This window comes from Pongo pygmaeus, chromosome 3, assembly GCF_028885625.2.
Source record: "Pongo pygmaeus isolate AG05252 chromosome 3, NHGRI_mPonPyg2-v2.0_pri, whole genome shotgun sequence".
In the NCBI taxonomy this organism is placed as follows: Eukaryota; Metazoa; Chordata; class Mammalia; order Primates; family Hominidae; genus Pongo; species Pongo pygmaeus.
The window spans coordinates 168,806,574-168,829,097 of record NC_072376.2 but is presented as its reverse complement, the minus strand read 5'-3'; the positions used below and the strand labels follow the sequence as shown (position 1 = coordinate 168,829,097).

The window sequence follows — 22,524 nt, the reverse complement described above, 5'->3', positions numbered from 1 at the left end:
AGGAATACAAATGAAACAAAGAAATACGATGTAGGTGGTAACTGACTGATGAACTAGATCTTTATAAAGAGCCTTAACTTTGTCAAAAGATAATAGGTGCTTCTTAGTGCTTTATAATTGCTTCTTATTAAAAGACTGCAAAAGAATTGTCAGGTGAAAATGTAAGATCCTTTATCGTCTCAAATCATGAAGTTGCTAATGTTAGCAACTTATAAAATAGTACACTTTCTTTTCTGTAAATGTTGTTTGAGAAATACCTCATATAGAACTCATTTTCCTTTAATACTCTTTTTATCACCATTTATATTATGTTGTAGTATATAGAATGTTAAAGTTCAAAAGAAACACTCTATTCAAAACTACATCTTATAAATCAGAATAAAAAGTATAAACTTGCCTATATTATTTTTTCTTAATTTAATGACCACTTCAACTACTCAGCTACTTGTTTTGTTTTTATAAATAACAAGGTTGATCCAATTTTCTGGTAAGGAGGAAACAAAACAATCAAGTATCTAAGATGATTGTTTTGGATGAAAGATCCAATCAATCACCTGTATATGTAGACCTGCACTGTTCAATATGATAGCCACTAACTTCATGAGACCACTGAGCACTTGAAAAGTGGCTGGTCTGAAATTAGATGTGCTGCAAAATGTAAAATACACACTGATTTTTAAAGTGTATAAATACACACTAATTTTAAAATACACACTGATTTTAAATATTTAATTAATGATTTTAAATGTATTACATATTGAAATGATAATATTTTGCTTATACTGAGTTAAATAAAACATATTATTAAAGTCAATTTCACTGGTTTCTTTCTACTTTTTGAAGTGTGGCTACTAGAAATTTTTAAATTTAAAAATCCACATGTCATATGTGACTTATATTTGGGCCTCACAGTGTATTCCCATTAAACCATGCTGTTAGACATTACCCTTGCAGTTTTTTTTTTTTTTTTGAGATGGAGTCTTGCTCTGTCGCCCAGGCTGGAGTGCAGTCGCGCTGTCTCAGCTCACTGCAATCTCCGCCTCCTGGGTTCAAGCCATTATCCTGACTCAGCCTCCTGAGTAGCTTGGATTACAGGCACGTGACACCATGCTCGGCTAATTTTTGTATTTTTAGTAGAGACGGGGTTTCAACATGTTGGTCAGGCTGGTATCAAACTCTTGATCTCGTGGTCCACCCGCCTCGGCCTCCCAAAGTGCTGGGATTACAGGCATGAGCCACCGCGCCTGGAAGTTTTCTAAACAGACTTAAAAACACTGTGCTTTAGAGGAAAAAATAGTTATACTAACACATTAAGAAATTGCAACCACCCATTATTCAATATCCTGTCCAATACTTGCGATTGAGGATATACAATTATTAAACAGGTGCCAAAATCATCACTGCACACACAAACTAGCACTGGCAAAAGGCTTCCAACACCAGGCACACTTAACTTCATAATGCTTCCAACTGCCTGTAATGCTTCTTCTGGCTACTGGCTTCTTTGGACAGACCACTAGGGTTTTTTGTCAGATCAATTTGAAATCTACATATTTCCTGAGACTTGTATTTTCTTCAGGCCCTGCCCTCACATTGTCTCGGATTCCAGGACACAAACTTCTCAGGGACTCCCCTGACCCCTCCTCTTCAGAGCCCCAGTTGCCCGGGAGCAGAGGACTCAGTCACTGGTTTCACCCATGCCTGCCTTAGATTGTAATGATTTTTACACAAAAATAAACAAAATCTCTTTGATTACGTTATTTGTACTAGTACATCTAAAACTGTGTGTAGTCACAGTGTCAGATTTAGGTACTGTTGTTGTCCAGAACTATATGATGGTATTATATTCATGGGTGTATAAAAATTATTAATATATTGAAATTTACTCATATGATGCAGAAAACCACAAAAGGGACAGTACTTACAACAGTTTAAAAGTGTTTTCTAAGTTAATACTTTAATTTTATGTGACTCCTTTCCCCCTAATGATCTAAAACTGTTTGGTAAGCAACTGTGGTCACTACTTTACATAATTGAGAAATATATTTCATAAGAATAACATTTTAAAAACCCCAACCTATATGTAATACTCACTGATATTTCTTATCTGTAATTTTTTTTTTTTTTGAAACAGATTCTTGCTCTGACACCCAGGCTGGAGTGCAGTGGTGATCTCGGCCCACTGCAACCTCCGCCTCCCAGGCTCAAGTGATTCTGCTGCCTCAGCCTCCCAAGTATCTGGGATTACAGGTGCCCACCACAACACCGACTAATTTTTGTATTTTCAGTAGAGACAGATTTTCACCATGTTGACTAGGCTGGTCTCAAACTCCCGACCTCAAGTGATTCACCTGCCTTGGCCTCCCAAAGTGCTGGTTTATAAGCGTGAGCCACTATGCCTGGCCCCTATATTTAAGCCCTATTTGGGATAGACTGTACCACAGCAATTGTGTGAATACATATAATTGAAATAGAGACATACATTCTCTCTTTGTTTTCAGGTCATCAAGAATGTGACTGTTTATTAAACACTTAAATTTAGCTAACATAATTAAATATTATAGGGCACATTTTTAGTAGAAATACATAACACTAATACTCTTATACACTAATCAGGACCTTAGTCATTTTGATTTTAGCTTGGAGTGAAAAGTCCTCACCAGGTGTTTACCTCAGATTTGTTTATTTCTTGGAAGTTAGCTTTCAGTCTTTCAGTTGATCTATTCAACACTACTAGATTGTCAAAACTTTAGACTGTATTCCCAAAAGGTTCAGGCCAAAATCCTAGCACAAGAGTTACTGAAAAAGGGTACTGATCCAGACCACGAGAGAGAGTTCTTGGATCTCATCCAAGAAAGAATCTGAGGTGAATCCACAGAGTACAGTGAAAACAACTTTATTAGGAAAGTAAAGGAGTAAAAGAATGGCTACTCCATAGAGCAGTGGCATGGCTGCTGGACTGAGTAAACTTATGATTATTTGTTGATTAAATGCTAAATGAGGGGTGGAATATTCATGAGTTTTCCAGGAAAGGAGTGGAGAATTCCCAGGACTGAGAGTTACTCCCCGTTTCAGACCAGATAGAGTAACTTCCGATGTTGCCATGGCATCTGTAAACTGCCATGACGCTAATAGGAGCATCTTTTAACCTGCTAATTTATTATAATTGGCATATAATGAGCAGTGAAGATGACCAGAGGTGGCTTTCACTGCCATCTTGGTTTTGGTGAGTTTCAGCCTGCTTCTTTACTGCCTGGTGTTTTATCAGCTGAGTATTTGCTTAACTACTGTTCTACAATAATCTGTATTATTATCTTTAAAGCAAAACATATACTTAAATTAAGAACACATTTGTTCCTAAGATATTGGGACACCTGGACATTTCCTGGGTCTGTTAAGTCCTGGGTCTGTTCGGTAAACATTATTAACCTATTCCCTTAACTGTAGACATTCTGTGACTAAGAATGCCCAACGTCCTGGGAACGCAGCCCAGCAGGTCTCAGCCTCATTTTACCCAGCCTCTGTAAAGATGGAGTCACTTTGGTTAGAATGCTTCTGATACAAAAACCCTGGAATTGTTACCAACAGAATGATGGAATTTTGGAGCAATAATTTACTTCGGATATCACCTTAACCAGCTCCTTTTTTTCAGATAAGGTAACTGAGTTGTAAAGTTAAGTGACTTGTAAAGGCCAAAAGATTTCCTTACCAGAATTGGACTCAGGTTCTTGATTCTCTGTATAGTGCTTTGTTTTTTGTTAAATTTTGTTTTGTTAATTCGCGCTATATTTCTCCTCTCTGATATGGTATAAGTAGCAAGGAAGAATCACAAAAGCATTTTCTATTAATGTAAAATATTTTTTTTCCAATTTTAGCCTTGTAAGTAAATAGTATCCTATTTGTATTTAATAACTTTTAACATGAGCTACAAGCAAGTTAGTTTACTCATAAAAATATTGTACAAAACTATTGTTCCTATTACAAATTGCTTGTTTTAGCAAATGTTTTACCTTCCTGCAGAATTAGCAGGAAATATTTTGGTGACATTTCAGAACAAGATACGTGTGGATAGATTTCATGCTATACAAATGGTCATAATGAGTAGAAATAATTATTTTTATTATATTCCTTTGAACTTGAGAAAGAGTGGAAGGAGTGAATTCAAGGTTGCACACAGGAAGTGACAGCTAGGAGACAAGATGAACTCTCTCCTGTGAGAGAATCTGTGTCCTTTCAGTTCTTTTTCAGATTTCAATTACAAACAGCATTCTCTGCTGCCCTCTAGAGGTTCTATAAACCATTAGTGAGGGTGGTACAAAAAAAAAAGAAAGAAACCTATGAGGGAGGTAAGCAAATTATTTTTCCTTTCAATGACAAAGGAAATAGAACATATCATTTGGTGAATCAAATACAGATTTAAACTGAATGAAATAGTGAATTAGTGCTGAAATACATACAATATATGTAATCTATAATATAATATATACTATATAATAAATACATAAATATATAATATATAACTTATATAATTAAAAATATATACCTTTAAAATGGTATTTAATTGTTAAAGTTTAAAACAATTCAGTTCAAACTGATAAACTGTTATCGTTTCACAACATTTGGTTCTAATTTTTTGGTGGTTTTCATTGGGTTTGTTTCAATAACTGGCAAAGATAAATGTGTTCATTGATTTTTCTTGTTCACCCTCCTGTTTTTTCATGATGTGCTGTCCACGATTCAACTATAACAATATCTGTTACCAAAGATTTGTAAATTTGCATTTCTTAGATTACCTTTTAGTCTTCCTGAAATGGCAAGCCAAAGTTTCAACTCCTCTGATTTCTTCGTATTTCAATTTGATCTGCCAACAACTCTAGTGAGTGGTTATTATAATCTCTGTCTTTACAATGACCTAACCAGGTTACACAAAGGTTGAATGACTTTACCAATATCATGGAGCTAGTAACAGGTTGTTTGGAAATTCAAAGCAGTTTGGGCCAACTTGGAAAAAAAAAAAGTTCTATTCTCTCCACACATTAATGCTACCTGAAAATAATTGTTTTTTAAAAATGTATTCACCAGAACTTCAAAGCCATGCCTAATATTAGGCACCTTTCCTCTAAGCTCAGTTACCTTTCTACATCCTCCACCACGTGTAATGGAACCATCAACTACCCACTAAGCAAGCCAGAAGCTTTCTTCTTGGCCCTAACCTTCTCATCCCCTTTGGCCTGTGAGTTATTATGCACTTTTAATGTGAATCTTGACTGCTCTTCAATTAGCCTCCTGTCCTGCCATCACCTTAAAGCAGGCCTATGCATGAAGTACAGTAGCCCCCTAATGCCAACCTTAAACCAGGCTCTTTCCCTCTAAATCAGCCCCTGCACCAATGTCAGCATGATTTTTTCTAAGCACAAGTTTAACGGTGCCATTTTTGTGCCTCCTCTTTTCTCCAATCTCATTTCTTATTCCTCATTCCCTTTAAATCTGGCTTCTAACCCCACTGCTCGAAGAGGCTGCTCCCTCCATTCCTTTGTTCAACAAATATTTGTCAAGTGCCTATTTTGTGGAAGGTTCAAGGAACATCTGGGGAAAGAGGAACTATTTTAGCCATAAGAAACTTAAAGCCTAATAAGGAATCCTATATATAAACAGATAATATGTGAACCATTGTAAAGATCCTGGGACAATAGGGGAAGCTAAACTTTCCTAACAGGGAAATTTCCAACAAGAGGATATTGAGCTGAGTCTTTGCAAGAAATGAATTTGCAGCAGAGTACGGGTAGAGGGTATTCAGACAGAGCAGGGCATAGAATTACAAAGGTAGCAACTAGCAGATAAGGCTGGTTAAGGTGACAATGTTTGCATGCTTTGCTAAGGTGTACAGACAATGTGTAGCATTTAAGTGACTGCAGGCAGGAGAGCAATTTGGATTTGTAAAAGACCACTCTGGCAGCAATTTGAGAGTGTGGAATGGAGGTGGCAAAGGTAGGAAGTAGATAGATTTGTAGGGAAGATCTTGCAATTGTTCAAGTTACACATGATGAGTGCCTGGACTTAGAAGTGTGTTGGCAGAATAAAGTAGAGATTTAAAAACATGCAAGATGTAAAAATTGGAACATGAGGTATTCAAAGGCAGAGATGTTTTGTTCAATGACACATCTCAAATATCTTGAGCTGTGCCTACCCAAAGTAGATGCTAAATAAATATATGTTGGATTCTGGGAAGATGACAGTGTCACTGTAGTTTCTGAGTATTCCTAACTCTCCCTCCAAAATAGGCATAACAACTAACCCCACTTCACCTCTTTTCTTTCAAGTTACTCTTTCTCTAAGTATTATTTCTGTATTTGAATATATTTCTTCATTATGAATATTGCATATTTTCATTACTTGTGTACATGTCTATCATCCCTAAATGATTCAGAGCTATTTAAATAAGCTGATGACATTCAATATTTAACTGTTTCCCCTTTCCATGTCCAGTCTTTATTTCCTGTCACTTTGTTGGTATTAAAAAGAAATATAGCATTTCAGAATATGCTGTCTATGAGGAGTCAGTGAAAATTCATGATGGTAGCAAATAGGCAAAATTGTAAAATGTATTTACAAAATAATGGCATTAATAAAATGAAAAATAATGTTAATATCATTTTTATTGAAATAAAAACTGTAGAGAGACAAGTGAAAAAAATAATTTATTACAGATTCTTTTACACATTAACATGGAACATTTATACATATATCAATGTGCTGATATGAAATACTAAATTTAAAGGCAAACATTTTTACACAAAAGTAGTTGCACTCTTTTATAAAGATAGATATTAATAAGTTATCAGAGACATTTAAGAGCTAGAGGCCAATTATTCCAACAGTAATGCATTCTATGCTGAAATTAAACTAAGTTTTCTGAACATGATGTCCTGGATATAATCACATTCTTCTAAGCTAAGGAAAGGGACCTCATTTCTGGGAATACGAGGCCAAGAAGGGCTCTAACAGCAGTATCCCAGCAGTGTGTTTCCAGATTTATTCTTGGATGTGGTTGGAGCTCCCAACATTTAGCCTGAACTAATGTAACAGCTCAGTGTGAAACAATGCAGCTTTCTGTAACAGCTGCCTGTGGTTAATGAGATTTAATACAGGGGATACAGTTACAAATGATAGCATTTTAGAAGAATTATAATTGCCACATGATTTGAATTAGTAATCAAATACTTTAATAACAGAAATGTGTATTCTATATTTCTGAAAGGGAAGTAGCATACTTCAAAATAGTCACTATTTTCTTAGCATGATATATTAATTCTTACTTTGGGAGTCTGAAAATAAATTGCATTTTTCCCCTAAAACTTAGAATTCACTCCTTTAGAAAATGATTTCTATAATGATATACACCAACATGATATAAACTTTATTACATGTTATAGTCATTAAAATATACATATACATTTATATGGAGCACTAAACAGATTTGGTAAACCATGATACAAATATATACATGGCCAAATACTGTTCAGTTTCATTTAACTAAATTCAACAAATATTTATTGGGTGCCCACTACTTGCAGATCACCATGTTAGGTAATGCTTGTAGTAGATTTTAAGACACATGAAGCTCACATCATCCACATCAAAAGCCAAACCTTAGATAATATACTAAAGCCTAAAAAATAATAAAAAGCAGAGCTAAAGTTGAATAACAGATAGTGAGAGATATGTATAGAAGAAAGGCTTGGGGTAATGGACAAGGACAAAAGAAAATCTGTATCCATAGGGAAGAACTGCTCCTGGCCTTGGCATGTGTTAGGAGAAAACTGGAACCTAGTCTGTACTCCTCTTCACCCCGTAATCCAAGATTCAGTCATCATCCTGCTTTGTTTCCTTAAAAAAGCAGAAGAAAACAGGGATTGATTTACAGTGATAATGAGGTTTGTAATATCAATTAAATATATTTTTCTCTTTATGAGAGTGTGATCCACATTCACATCTACAGTTTCTGTAAATCATTCCCACCATAATTCTGGGAAAAACAGGACCGCACGACTAAGATGACCAATGTTTGAGGTAATTATAGTTTAGTTTATCAGAAGAACATCAATAAGCATGTCCACCTCATAGGAAAATGATTTAATGTTAAACCAGGTGAAAGAAGATAAATATTTCAAACCCTGGCATTCTATTCCCTTTAGAAATTGTTATGCTCTAAAAGCATTTTTAGAGAATTTATACATACTAAAAGAGAAATATGAGCCTGTAGTCTTATCCCCCATGAAGAAACAATACATAACAGGGTAACAAAGTATCAAACTTGCTTCTGATGCCACACCTTACAAAAGGCTAGGAAGAGGCTAGCATGATCTTAGTGTGTGCAAGGCCTCTATGAGAGGTGTGATTCCACTTTGGATGTGCCACTGTTCTGAAGTCCATTCTAGCACATGGGCTCTGCCTGGAGTATAACCACAGTATTAGAAAGAACTTAAATCTTCCATAAGGAATTAATCAGATTCTAGCAAGTTAAAAAATCACTCATCTATCTAGGAGAAACACATGAGGGACTAGGATTTCCAAAATTCCCCAATCACTCCATAGAAAGATAGCCTGCCCCTTAAAAGGATCTTAAGCTTCATGGTTAAGAAACCTCCCATGAACCACAGCCCTTATTTAACAATGCTGGTGATCTCAGAGCCAACTTAGAGAGCTGAGGAAAGGGGTCAGGGGAGCCCCTCACAGCCCACTTACCTTTGAGCCAGACTACAGAGGAAGAGCAAAACAACCACAACAGCAAGAAAAAAAGCAGCCTTCTCAATCCAGTCTGTTGGTTTTCATTGCATCAGAGGACAAAAGTCACTAAAATATCCCCTAAAAAGTACTTATGATTGTAACTGGCTCATTAATGTTCAATTATTTCCACTGCTTTACTTAAAAGTTAATTTCTGTTAGCAAGAATTCTTTTCAAATGAAATACATTTTCAGTGATTATGCTTTAGTTTTCCATACTTATACTCTGTCTTAAGCACACAAATTACACTTTGATTAGTCATACCTCTGTTCCTGTATTTTTTCTGGATAGAAACCAAACTTGCATTGGTTCTTTTTTGCCCTTCATGGACACTGGGCCTCTGTGCTCCAAGTGGAATTGTGGATCTGAATTTTCTGGAGACATAAGACATCTAAAAGACAAGGGAAGGGGAGTAGAGAGAGAAGTATACAGAAGTTTTATAGAGAAGGTGACATGTATCATGTTATAAACCAAGATGGCAAGAACAAATGCTGAAGTTGTACTGAAAGGTGACTCAAAGCTTTAGAAACAATGATCATATCAGGATTTCCTAAGATGATGTGAAATCATATAAAATGGAAATAATGACACAATCTTCTCAAATAAAAAGTAAACAATTCTATAAGCAGTGGGGAAGAGTGAAGGTGATAACTCTGTTAAAGCAACAAAATCTCCCAGAGAATTAAACCACATGCAAAGACACATTTTCTTTGCAAATCAGTCAATACCAAGACATTTTCTCTCACCTGTATGTATATTCAGACACATTTATTTTTCCCTTTTCTCCTGTGGTTTCTGTTCGGCTTGTGAGGTTGACAGTATTTCCAAAAAGACAGTATCGAGGCATCCGCTGTCCTATGACACCTGTAACTACCTCTCCAGTGTGTATCCCTATTGTTATCTGCAAAAAAGAAAGCTTTGCTTCAATCACTTTGATCACTAACACATGAATTTTTTTAAAATTTTACTTTGAGTTCTGGCATACAGATGCAGAACGTGCAGGTTTGTTACATAGGTATACATGTGCCGTGGTGGTTTGCTGCACCTATCAACCCATTATCTAGGTTTTAAGCCCCGCATGTATTAGGGATTTGTCCTAATGCTCTCCCTCCCCTTGCCCCCAAACCCCCAACAGGCCCCGGTGTGTGATGTTCCCCTCCTTGTGTCCATGTGTCCAACTTATGAGTGAGAACATGTGGTGTTTGGTTTTCTGTTCCTGTAACACATGAATTTTTGCTTACTTTATATTACAGAATAATGTAGAGTCATCATATAACATCATAAGAGATCTCTATAAGAATTTCAAGCATTTTACTGACAACTTCAAAAGCCCTCCATGAAATCTCTGTCTCCCAGAGAAATATCCTATCTCAAGAGAAACATTTGAAGTCTGAAGATTTCAAAGATGTGAATCTAGTAACTTACATGAGACATGAAAGAGATTTTAAAAAGTAAACTAGAAGGTACAAGAGGTTTTTTTCTCATCCCCATGACTTTCAGTACATGAAACAGACTAGATAATTTCAAACAGGTAGATAAATCTCCATGTCTATGAAAGAATGTAGTACAGTGGGCTGGATGAAACACTATAGTCTTTGTTGTCAAGATGCCCTTCTTTATACACGTTAATGATTTGCTGGACAACAATATGAATCAATTGTTCAAAAAGGTTTACACACCATTATTACAATATCTACTTCATTTACTAACCTGAACAGATTCACCATCTACTTGAACCTGGCCAGCAATTTCCATCATGTCCAAGGCCAGGTGGCAGATGGATCGTGCATGGTGAATGCATGGCTCTGGTAAACCACTCACTGTCATATACTTGTCACCAACAGTCTCCACCTAACAGTACATATATTTAGATGTTCACTGGTTAGCATAAAAAAGACTTTCATTTATTACCCTAATAAAAAACTTATTTTTTCAAGGCAACCAGCAACTTTAAGCTTCCCTCCCCCTTTAATTCTCTTAAAATTCTAATATATTCAACTCCAACAAAATGAAACCTTGCAATTACTTACAATTTACACAAGATGGACACTTGGGGTCTTTGATGATGGGCAGGTACAGACAGAATTATTTTTCCTTTAGTAAGCAATTAATTTCTCACCTCAGATCACTTTATAATTCAGAATAATTTTTTACATTTCTACCTAAAACAGTGATGGCTTGATGGCATGGAGAGCCACCATTTCAAGTTCAGTGATTTATCACGGTCATTAATCATTTATTTTTATGATGTGCTCACCACATGCTACAGTGTACCTCAGAAAATGACTATAAAATAAATAGTCCTTGTGTAGTTATATTACCCCAGATACCTAGGGATGGTTTACTTAACATTCTTGCCTTTATGTAGCACTATTCCACTGACTTCTTTTTTCCAATATTATATTTATTTCTAAATGAAACAAAGGGCAAAAACGCCTTATAAATGTTTATCTTCTTCAAGTTGATGTTATCTAAATGCAAATCTGAGTCCTTCTCATGCTCCATGACTTCTTTACTGTACAAAGCATTTATATATCTCAGTAAAAATGTCTCTTGCAGAGCACTAAAATGAATGCTATGTTTATACTAAATGTGATAAACAGCCTGTCCAGATTTGTTAGCCTAAGTGCAAATAAGATGGTGAACATTTCATTTTAACCCGGGAATCACCCACTCCATGAAACATTCATTGTGGTTACAAGGAAGAGACAGTTTTATAACAAGAGGCAATTATTTAAGAACATGGTAAAGAGTGAATACACGGAGGCTCACTGTGCTCAAGGCTGCAGTGCTGGAGTCAGAGGGCTGTGATGACATGGCCTCTGGAGGGGAGGCTCAGAATGCCAGCCTCTGGATAGCTCTGCAGTCAGCGATAAAGAAGACTTGCCTTATAAACAAATGGGTTTTTCCGGGAATCAGTCAGTGTGTCAAATCTGGTGTAGAGGTCGTTGAGAAGGTTTACGATCTTCATGGCCCCTTCTCCAGATGCATGCTTGCTACAGAAAGCATTGAAGCCCACAATGCCACTGAAGAGGATAGTCACATTGTCATATCTTTTGGCAGGCACTGGACGCTTGTGCCGCAGCTCATTGGCAACAGACGGAGGAAGGACAGAATACAGCAATCTGTTCAGTGGGATCAGGAGAAAGCCACTGTAAGAAATGCTGGGAAAGCCTTTGGTGCTTCTGCTGTCCTTTTCACACAGCATCAATGTCGTTTGTACTTTAAAGGCCTGGATTCTAGCAGGACATCCTCTAAAATTAGCATCAAATATTAGCCATATGTATAAGCAAGGATTTACAGAAAACATAAATTCTTTGTTCATTCTAATCACATAAGACATTCGCAAGCCCAAACTAGTTCAAACCAAATCAAAATAAGCCAAGCAAACAGACAAAACAGAAAGACTGGTAATAGAAAATCAAAGTTTTCATTTGTAGTCCTGTATTCTGACCCTGCTGTTATGATAGTCACAGTATGAAGATTGTCATTACCAGCACCTAAAACATGGTATGAATAGCACAATAATAGAAACAGGTTTGCCTCTTAGAATAAGAAATATATCCCTATTTTTGGTAAGTAATATTAAAAGAAACAGAATTTCTCCCCAGTCTCATTCATGCCTCACTCCTCCATAGAAGAAACTGATAAAACCAGTGGAAGCTGGTCTAGAAAATAAAATATTGTATTTCTTTAGGTACAACTGAGACTACTATGGTGACATCAGGGATCATGCTAAGGGACAAATGTTGTGAGCACACAGGAGGAGGATGACAGCTGATGAATTTAGAGGGAAAGAAGCAGAAACTAGACCTATGGGCTCTGGATTGGAAGACTGAAGAGGAACAAATGAGGCCTTCCTGCCTTCTTCTTCCTGCCTTTTGCTCTAAAGCAAAAGGGCATATGTGGGAAGTTTAAATATGCAAAATGGAGCTGAGCTCTCAATGTTTTTCCCAGTCATAGTAGAATTTCTCCAGTCTTTCATTTTCAACTTTTAAACATTGAATGTTTTATGAAATATTAAAGCTATATTTGAATAGTAAGTATGAACAGTAGAACTACTTAGCTTTAAAGAAAATTAATAGTAAATGGTTTCTGATGACATCACCTTGAAACCCAAATATCTACAAAAACCAAATTCTAAATCTAATAATCTAAAAAATAATATAAGGATTTTTGAAGCACAGTAACTCGAAATGGTGCAAATAGTTCCTGAATGTGAAACCCACCTTGGGGAATCCAAACAAAGAAGTAGTTCTGTAATAAGTACTTATCAGCTACTCTTATTAAAGACAAGGCCGCTGTTTAACTTCCAGCAACTCCCAGTTTTGGACCCCTGGTCTAGGAAGAGAAGCTAATACTCTGCTTAAGCTGACGATTTAGGAAAAAAAGTGAATTAAGAGCTTTTTCAGTACAAAATATCTGGATATGTCATAATTTAAAGGATATATTATTTATAGTGCTGGTTATTTATCTATTTATCATGAATGTAAATATTAGCAAATTGAGTCACAATACAAAAAAAATGAAACCTAGATGATTTTCTAATACAAACAGCCGGAACAGAATATTGAGTAACTCAAATCTACAAACCCATGTGACTTTGAACGTTAGTCCTAAGGTCTTAGAAGCTCCACCAAATGTTTATATGAACATTAAAAAACGAACACAAAAGAACCTGGGTAAAATAGCTTATAAATGTCATTGATGTGCTTTTAATTAGCATATGAAAGCAAGGCCAAGTAGTATGCATGCTATGTACTTACTTAAATACATTTCTTGAAAATGAAGTATTATCTTTCAGGTCCTTGCTCAATATTTCATAATTTAATCCACCACTCATAGAAATGTTTTATATTTTGATATTTTTGCTAATGTATGTCACTATAGATATAATTGTTGTCATTACATATGATATTACAATTTGTCAGATTCATTTCTTTCTAATCCTAAATTCAAAATTTTTAAACATGTAATGGCCAATGGTAAGTTCATTGTGCAGAGCAGCTCTCTGCACGCGGCAGCCCCCAGCATACTGAAGATGGTCAATATATAACTCTTGTATGAAAGAATGCATGAATAAATGATAGTTAAACTTTAATTTTTGAACTAAATTTGAATTTGAGTTATTGTCATGATTTTCCAAAAGATATTTTGGCTTATATTTTTCCAACTTGGCTTCTAAAAATAGCAGATATATTTCCACTACCATTAAGACTGGTTTATTTCCTTAAGCATAATTTCTTTTTAAAAGCAATGTGAAAGATTTTATTTACTACACCAGAGCTATTACAGGTCACATGGCTTTTTAGTCTGGTTCTCAATCTTAAATATAGTAGAGTCACATTATGTTATGAATAACAGTAGTGCCCCAAGCGTTACATCCTTACGTGTCTGTCTTTTTCTTTTCATCTTCCAGGGCTCTTAACGTGAGCTGTAGCCTGTCAGTGAGGATTTCCAGTTCTTGGGTGAGTTTGTATTCCTCTCTAAATTGTTCTCCCAAAAGAACGAGATCACGCGTGGCATCATGCAGAGGGATGTCACTTAGATACAGCCCTCTCCTTGTCAAATCGTCCAGGTTCATGACACTGTCATATGGAGAAATGAGGCAAGATCAGTCTCAACTTGTATACATGACAATGTAATCCTGATTTCTGTCAAGGAATCTGATCCTGCCACCTCCTACCATTCAAAACATCAGGCTGAAGACAATAGAATTATGGAGAATTGAACGAAGATTGTGAGTTTATTCTCTTAGATATTTAAGCATCTACCAAAAAGCAGTGAACTTGAGATGCATTTTTGCCAGGTTGCACTTTTTGGTGCCATCAGTCTAAATTGAAACGATCATGTAGAAAACATCTCTATGATAAACGTTGAGGTATTTAACACAGGCTGAAATTTATTATTCTCAAATTTTTTACCATCATAAGGAGAGGAAAAAAATCTATCTTTATTCTCTTTCTCAAGAATAATAATGCTTCTTTTGAGAAACTTTCATTTTGCTTTCTGTATTCTATGAATCTTGTAACTGGTTATTTTTCCCTTCTGGAAACAATGAGTAAAAATTCCCAACCACGTTTATGACCCATCCTCAGCATGTAATTTATGTATCTAAGACTATATGTCATTCTTACTTCTGGCTCTCATGTCTTCTTTTTCTTTGACAAATTTTTCTCATTTATTTGAAACATTATTCAATCCTGCTGAATTTTATGCATCATCATTGTAACTTGTATCATTTTTCCAACAACATAATAATGTTTATTATTTTAGTGATGATCTGACAAGTAAAAAGTTAACTGCTTTTTAAAAATGTACTCTTTGAGGCTGGGCACAGTGGCTCACATCTGTAATCCCAGGACTTTGGGAGGCTGAGGTGGGCAGATCACTTGAGGCCAGGAGTTCAAGATCAGCCTGGCTAACATGGTGAAACACGTCTCTACCAAAAATACAAAAATGAACTGGGTGTGGTGGTTAGCGCCTGTAGTCCCAGCAACTCGGGAGGCTGAGGCAGGAGAATTGCTTGAACCCGGGAGCAGGAGGCTGCAGTGAGCGGAGATCATGCCACTGCATTCCAGTTTGGGTGACAGAGCGAGACTCCATCTCAAACAACAACAACAACAACAACAACAACAACAAAACCTAATTGGTTAAAATGGCATAAGGTTATATCTTTGGCTTGAATTTTTTTAATGCAACATCATTACTTCTGGCAACTCTGAATAATAATTACTCTAAAATGAAAAAATTTAGTTATGACTTTGGAGAATCTGGGATTAATAATTTGAAGAATTTTGAATTAATCCTATCCAAAATTCTTTAAGACGGGTGACTTTGCAGAATTTTGGATTAATGCAATATATTCTCAGCAGCAATGTTCATAAAGCAAAACAAAAATTAGCATACCTATAAAGAAAATAAAACAATCAAAGATTTTACTAATGAAATACATGGTGTCTTTTAATTTCGTTAAAATAGATATGTAAGTCCACTTGCAGAAAAAGACACATCTAGAAAGAGGCCAGATCATCGACCAAAGGTATACGAGACCTGCCCATAAGCAGAGAAAAAACATGATTGTAAGTTCAAAAATGAATGGTCAAAAATGCTCATACTGAGTTACAAAACTTAAATCATAAAGATCTCATGGTTCTAAAAATGTCCTACATCATTATTTTAATGAACCATTAAGTTTTTTCTAAATTTAAACTAATCATCTTAGAATTATTTCACAAGTAAAACTACTTTTACTTGATCTTTTGTTTATGTAGTGTGAGTACAAATCTTCCTACACACCTAAGCATGTCTCATAGGACAATCTGCAATTTTCTCACTGGGTGACCAATATCTGCCTATGGGAATTAACAAATAAACTCCAAATTTTCTGCTTTTATTTCTGAAGAAAACCTTTCTTTCCATAAATAGAAATTGCCCCTAATGAGCAGCTGACATTCTCCTAAGCTCAACCTGTAAAGAGGCAGAAGAAGAAAACACTTACTGATAGCAGATGGGACATCTTTAGATCAGTGTAGCTTATTAATTTTTTTAAAAAGGGTTTATGTTTCTTAGTTTTGTTTCTTTTATTTTCATGATATTTATTTCTCAGGGAAAAGACATCCATATCCTTATATTATCTGATATATTATTCTTATATGTTATAGTTAAATGATATTTAATTAATCTTAAATATACTTATCAATTAACTATGTTATTATTATTATTATTATTATTATTATTATTATTTTGAGACAGTGTCTTGCTCTGTTGCCCAGGAGTGCAGTGGCATGATCTCGGCCCACTGCACCCTCTGCCTCCCAGGTTCAAGCGACTCTCCTGCCTCAGTCTCCCTCGTAGCTGGAATTACAGGTGCCCACCACCACTCCTGGCTAATTTTTGTATTTTTAGTAGAGACGAGATTTCACCATGTTTGCCAGGCTGATCTCGAACTCCTGACCTTGTGATCCACCCGCCTCGGCCTCCCAAAGTGCTGGGATTACAGGTGTGAGCCACTGTGCCAACAATATATTATTCTTATTTGGCCTTATATATTATTGTTATGTAATGTATAATACAATAGTAATAATGTAACAGGAGGTTGTTACAAAGTTTATTATATTTTTCAGAAATTTTAAGATCACATTTTTAAGTGAAAAGTGATCATGGTGGAATTCAGATTAAATTTTTAACCAATAGCTCACCAAAACATGCCTTCTTGACTGTGTTACCACATAATGCACATTCACTTTGTTTATACAAAATTATGAATACACAGAATATCAGCTCACAGTAATCCCCACAGTTATCTTTCTATTGTTCTGAAGCAAATTCAGACATAATTTTTATATTCTGAATTCCCATGTATCTCCTAGTAAAATGCTTTCCTAAATTGGAAAACAACAATCTATAGTTTTATTTTTCTCTGATGTTTATTAAAAATCACATTTTACATACATTTTAATTGAATAATATATTTGGAACAGTGTATTTGGATTAGAGTAGGTAAATATTTTTAATTTAAAATAGTTCAAACCCAGAAAGAGACCTTTTAGATTTTTTGCTAACATACTATAGAAAAGATAATTTTTGGTGTCAAATATACCAATGTATTTATTATACCATCTTATTAGCTGCTTTAAAAAATCGCTTTTCTACATAATGCCTATTTTGAAGGTTCAAAAGTATAGAATTAGCTTACTGCAGATTATTTATCCCATGGTGTAATGGCCTAAACACTCCACAAATGTATTAAGACATGGCAAATAACATAGAGTATGTGATTTCTTCTGAGTTTATTAGCAAATATTAAATAAGATTATCCTTGTTATAAAGTAATATATAACAAGGGCGGTAAAATCTAATTACACCTCAGAGAATATGTAAATGTAATGGAATAAAATATTGTGGCATTTGTTGTTAGCTAAAGATAGGTAATGATAGCCATTATAATTAATCTAAAAATTATTACCTTGGTGAACACAGAAAAAGTATGCTATCTGCTTCAGGTAAGTAGATCATTTGACCCTTGAGACGTAAGCAGCTGATCTCAGTCCCAGTCAGTTCATCCTCACATTCTAATTTCTCCACATCCAACAATCCTTCCTTGAAAAGGCAAGATACGACCATTAATGAATGCCTTTCTGCCTACCTAAGAATTCAGCAACAAGGACACACATATCTCATTTCCCACCAAACCACAAAGCAGAATAAGTGCATCATTAGAACAGGAGAGGGCCTTCTGTCAGAGTTCTGCCTGTAATAAGCCTAGTGGCTACCTTGCAACACTGCAGAAAAGTGACTGTTCCCTCTGAATTCAGGACAGTAACTGTGCTACTCTTCACATAATTATTTCAAGCTTTTGTGAATCTTTTTTATCCCCCTGATTTTCCGGTATGGTTCCAAAATACATTACAAGACTCTCAAAGAATAAGCCAAGCCTCCCCATTCTCCCACCCTGTATTCATAGAGCAGCTGGAAACAGTCAGTTCCGAATACAGAAAGGATTCAATGGGTACTCTAGGAAACTGACTTTTGCTGTATCTATCCCAAGAACAGAAACCGTGAGATCCCAGCACTATCTAAATTATCAACTGTGTGAATATTTTATCACTTTTATTCACCCACAAAAACACTACTAAGAACAATAGACAATTTAAGAAAGAATAAATAAGTGGTTTTGAGTGAAGTTCCAAAGAAAAAATGCTTTTTAGTACTGATTTCTAAAATAAGGCACTGTAGCTGTACAGGGAGTAAAAGATGTTGGTTTTTTGATGTGAAACAAGGCTGTCTCAGAAAGACAGTCTCTAAAATTTACCTCTGTTAATTTTAATCAGTTGATAGAGTTCCACTGCTCCTCAGGCAAACCAAAAATCAATGTTATTGCCTTTTAAATAGATCTTCCTTTGAGGTCTGGGTTTTATCTCTCTATACTTTCTCAGAGAATGTAATAATTTTCCCCTCTGAACACTTCTAATTTGTAACATACCTTTCTCACATTTAATGAAATAATATCTTGATTACCTTGCTTCTCAATACAAAAACGGTATTGATGTGCGAAAGGATCCCATGGAAACTAATATCAATATGAGGACGAACCAACGAGAAGACAGACAGAAGGCTGCAATTCCCAGGCTGGAGCTAAAATGTAGATAGAGAGCAAAAAGAGTATCTCATCAGTTAAAATAGTTTTTATACTTTGATATTAATCACTTGATTAAATCAGCTCAGTTATATTTAAAACTAGAAAATTATATTTATTATAATTCAAGGGAAATTTAGCTAAACTATGAACCCAAATCTCAATCTATACAACTCGGTGATTAAATGGACATTAAATAGTTACAAGAACATGAAATCTGATATGGATTCAGATGACTAATATTCAAATGTAAGCTAGCACAAATTTACAATGCATTTTCAGAAGAAGAAAAAATGAAAATTTATCTTTTAAAATGTACAGTGATATGTTAAATGTGTATGGCTTGAAATGAAATTAAAATACCAAAAACATGAGCAAACACTCTCTTAATATTTATCTAGAGGGCTAAAAGTGAAAACAATAGGTAACACTGATTGCTTACAATGAACGAAGTGTTTTTCATATGCTTTCTATCCTCATGCCAGAACAAAGAGAAACAGGCTGAGAGAGGTGAAGTAACAAGTTCGAGGTCATACAGTAAGGGACAGGCAGAGTCAATACCAGAGCCAGGACAGCACACTACTCTGCTTCCATTTCACCTGATCCAATTAGGCTAATCCTGAATTTTCAAGTCTCTAATTACAAGCAAAAAGTATCTCTAAATATATGCCATATACAACTCCAAAAGTTAGTATTTAAGAAAAAAAGAGTAAGAATAAAGGATTTTACCAATGGATCTGTCATAGAAGTCAATAGTAGGTTCTCATCATCATCCCAACTGCTTCCTTTCATGCTTTTTCTACTCAATCCATGATCATCTCTATCATTTTGTGTTTTAGTGAGTGCTTTTTAAAATCCCCCCTTTTCCCTTAACACTATCAATAGTTGATTTTTAAAGCTATTTACAGATGGTGGATATCCAATGAATATTTTTATTCAGTGAATAAATAAACATGTGAAAGTTGACTGTTACTAAAAAGTTATCCATTTTTTTCATTGAAACAAGTATACTATTCTTACATAACATTCCTACTGTTTCTGTATGTGATTATTATAAAAAAATAGTTGTCCTAGGGAAAGTTGTAGTATGCTCAAATACAATTAGTTCGCAATTAAACAATTTGTGTAACTTACAATAAACTGCATATTACCTAATACATAGTCAGAGAGTTAAATGAATGGATGCCTGCCTGTAACAGTAGTATTTCTATGGGCTTTTGTCTCAGGCCCCAAGAAAGTATGCTGTCATTTTACCTGGGGGAGAACTCTGTATATAGCATTGCCACACTGAGTGACCACTAGATCCCGGTCAAATATTATATGAAAAGGAAAAGCTTTGCAGAATGTATATGGACTGATGCGTGATTCCTGGGTACCATTTTCTTCAAATCTGTCAAGATCTTCATAAAAATCCTCTTCTTTTGACTCTTTTTCTTCAATTAAAAATTGAGTATGATCACATTCTTCATTTCTTTGCTGAATAACCTGGATATCAAAGGGGGAAATGGCATGAATTGTCTTCATTTCAGTTTAATAAAAATACCTAAATATAAAAAATGAGTTATGAATACTGCATTTAGAAGATTAATTACAAAAATTCAATACATATATGCAAATACTCCATATGTCTAAAATAGGAAAATATTTCTGGACTTTGATCTATAAAATTTGAAGATTGAATAATCATTGTAAAATTACAAATCTGGTATCAGTTCCCCAGTATCCTATATGGTCTTTTTGGTAGAATTAGAAAAAAAAAGCACTTGTGGGCTCTGCCTTCTCAGCCAAGCACACTTGTATAGTGAACAACCTGAAAGCCATGCAAGCTGGCACTATCAAATAAGATTACAATACTATTTTAAAACAATGGGAAATAAAATGATAGAGATTCATATTCAAAAATAAATGCAATGTCATTTTTAACCATCAAATGGCAAATATATAAAGTTACAATACCAGGCCAGGCGCAGTGGTTTATGCCTGTAATCCTAGCACTTTGGGAGGGTGAGGCGGGCAGGTCACCTGAGGTCAGGAGTTTGAAACCAGCCTGGCCAACATGGTGAAACCCCATCTCTACTAAAAATACAAAAATTAGCTGGGCATAGTGGCAGATGCCTGTAATCCCAGCTACTCAGGAGGCTGAGGCAGGAGAATTGCTTGAACCTGGGAGGCAGAGGTTGTAGTGAGCTGAGATCATGCCATTGCATTCCAGCCTGGGTGACAGAGTGAGACTCTGTCTCAAAAAAAGAAAAAAAAGTTACAATATTAAATTGGGTAAGGTACTGAAAAAGAGGCATCTCAAATACCACTGATGAGGGGTTATTTTGATTAATCTTTCTGAAGGATAAATTGACAATAGGCATAAAAATTCCCTAAAATTTTGTGGATTCTTTGATTTAATTGCAAATCTAGGAATTCATTCTAAGGAAGTAATCGTAATTGTGAGCTAATATCTATAATGTAAAAAAATCCTACATTTCTAAAGTATTATTCACAGGCAAATACATTATGAAAGTATAGATTTTCCTTTTCTTTTTAGGTTAAGAAATTGCAAGCAATGAGCCCTCTTACAAAGGGAAAACTCGATCTCAACGGCGACCAGACCCAAAAGGGAAAAAGTTTGGGACAACATTTCTTCAGTTACAGCTAAATAAAAACAAAATGTTGCTCATTTTTCTTTTCTTTTTTTTTTTCTCAGGAGTACCCTGTCGCATTCTCTGCAATTTATAAAACAAATTACAATAACTATAGATGCTATTGTATATATCCTTTTAGATATATTTTATAGCAAAACTGGGATGTCACTACCTCACTGTCAGAATAACTTACTATACTGGTTAAATATTAGTATCTTTATTTATAATTTGAAAATTTTACCACATTAAGGTTGATTTCCCTAACTCATAGACAAGGCGAGAGAGTCAATCTTAAATGTCAGGCCTACTTTTGATGTTCTACTCTGTTTCTATTTAACTAGAGAAACTGAATTATATGTATCCTAAACTTATGAATTAATTATTCTATTCTAATTTTTTTCCTTCGATCAAACTGGCAAAACAAATAGCTTTTCTAATCATATTTTTAACTTCTCATTGGTATATCACTTTATGACATGATCTAGTATTAATTATGTGGTTCAAATTGGTATCTCTGGACCTGATAAACTTAATGTGAGAATGCCTCAAGAAGTCAAAACAGTGTCTTTGAAAAAATTAAATACACAAAATATGTTTATAAAATGCAAATATTTCAGAAGTTCATATTGAAGCACTTGAATAAATGGTCAGAAGAGAATTTAAATATTTTATAAAGTGAACCATACAATTAAGTAAATACTTGAATTTCATACAGTTTGCTAAAGCCATCAATCTCCCATACCAAAGATTCTAATACCACAGTAATAGTAGTTTCCAAGTGTGTCCTAATTTGTGTTTCTTTCTGAAGTTTCTATGAACCTAACTCTTTCTCAGTCTGGTTAAATAAAAATAAAACCAACAGTGCATACAATATGCATATAGGTTCACTCAGTATAGATGCTGTGTTTTTTTGTTTTTTGTTTTGTTTTGCTTTATTTTTTTCTATTTTTTTGAGAACGGAGTCT

General features: G+C 35.0%; 1 protein-coding gene across 3 annotated transcripts in view; it reads right to left on the bottom strand.

Annotated features, from left to right (window-relative positions):
* Positions 1-6,458: 6,458 nt before the first annotated feature.
* The window catches only part of GUCY1B1 (guanylate cyclase 1 soluble subunit beta 1), a 48,420-nt gene continuing 32,354 nt past the window's right edge, over positions 6,459-22,524 (bottom strand). The window contains exons 6-14 of one of the 3 annotated variants that reach the window (XM_054484548.2): positions 20,178-20,408; positions 18,806-18,922; positions 17,754-17,887; positions 14,176-14,373; positions 11,673-11,910; positions 10,496-10,636; positions 9,532-9,686; positions 9,050-9,176; positions 6,459-7,887 (exon numbers count right to left, since the gene is read on the bottom strand). In XM_054484548.2, the coding sequence (XP_054340523.1) occupies positions 7,864-7,887; positions 9,050-9,176; positions 9,532-9,686; positions 10,496-10,636; positions 11,673-11,910; positions 14,176-14,373; positions 17,754-17,887; positions 18,806-18,922; positions 20,178-20,408 (1,365 nt within the window). In that variant the 3' untranslated portion in view covers positions 6,459-7,863. Of the gene's footprint in view, positions 7,888-9,049; positions 9,177-9,531; positions 9,687-10,495; positions 10,637-11,672; positions 12,040-14,175; positions 14,374-17,753; positions 17,888-18,805; positions 18,923-20,177; positions 20,409-22,524 lie in introns of all 3 variants that reach the window. The other 2 variants (XM_054484547.2, XM_054484549.2) reach the window with 2 other exon arrangements.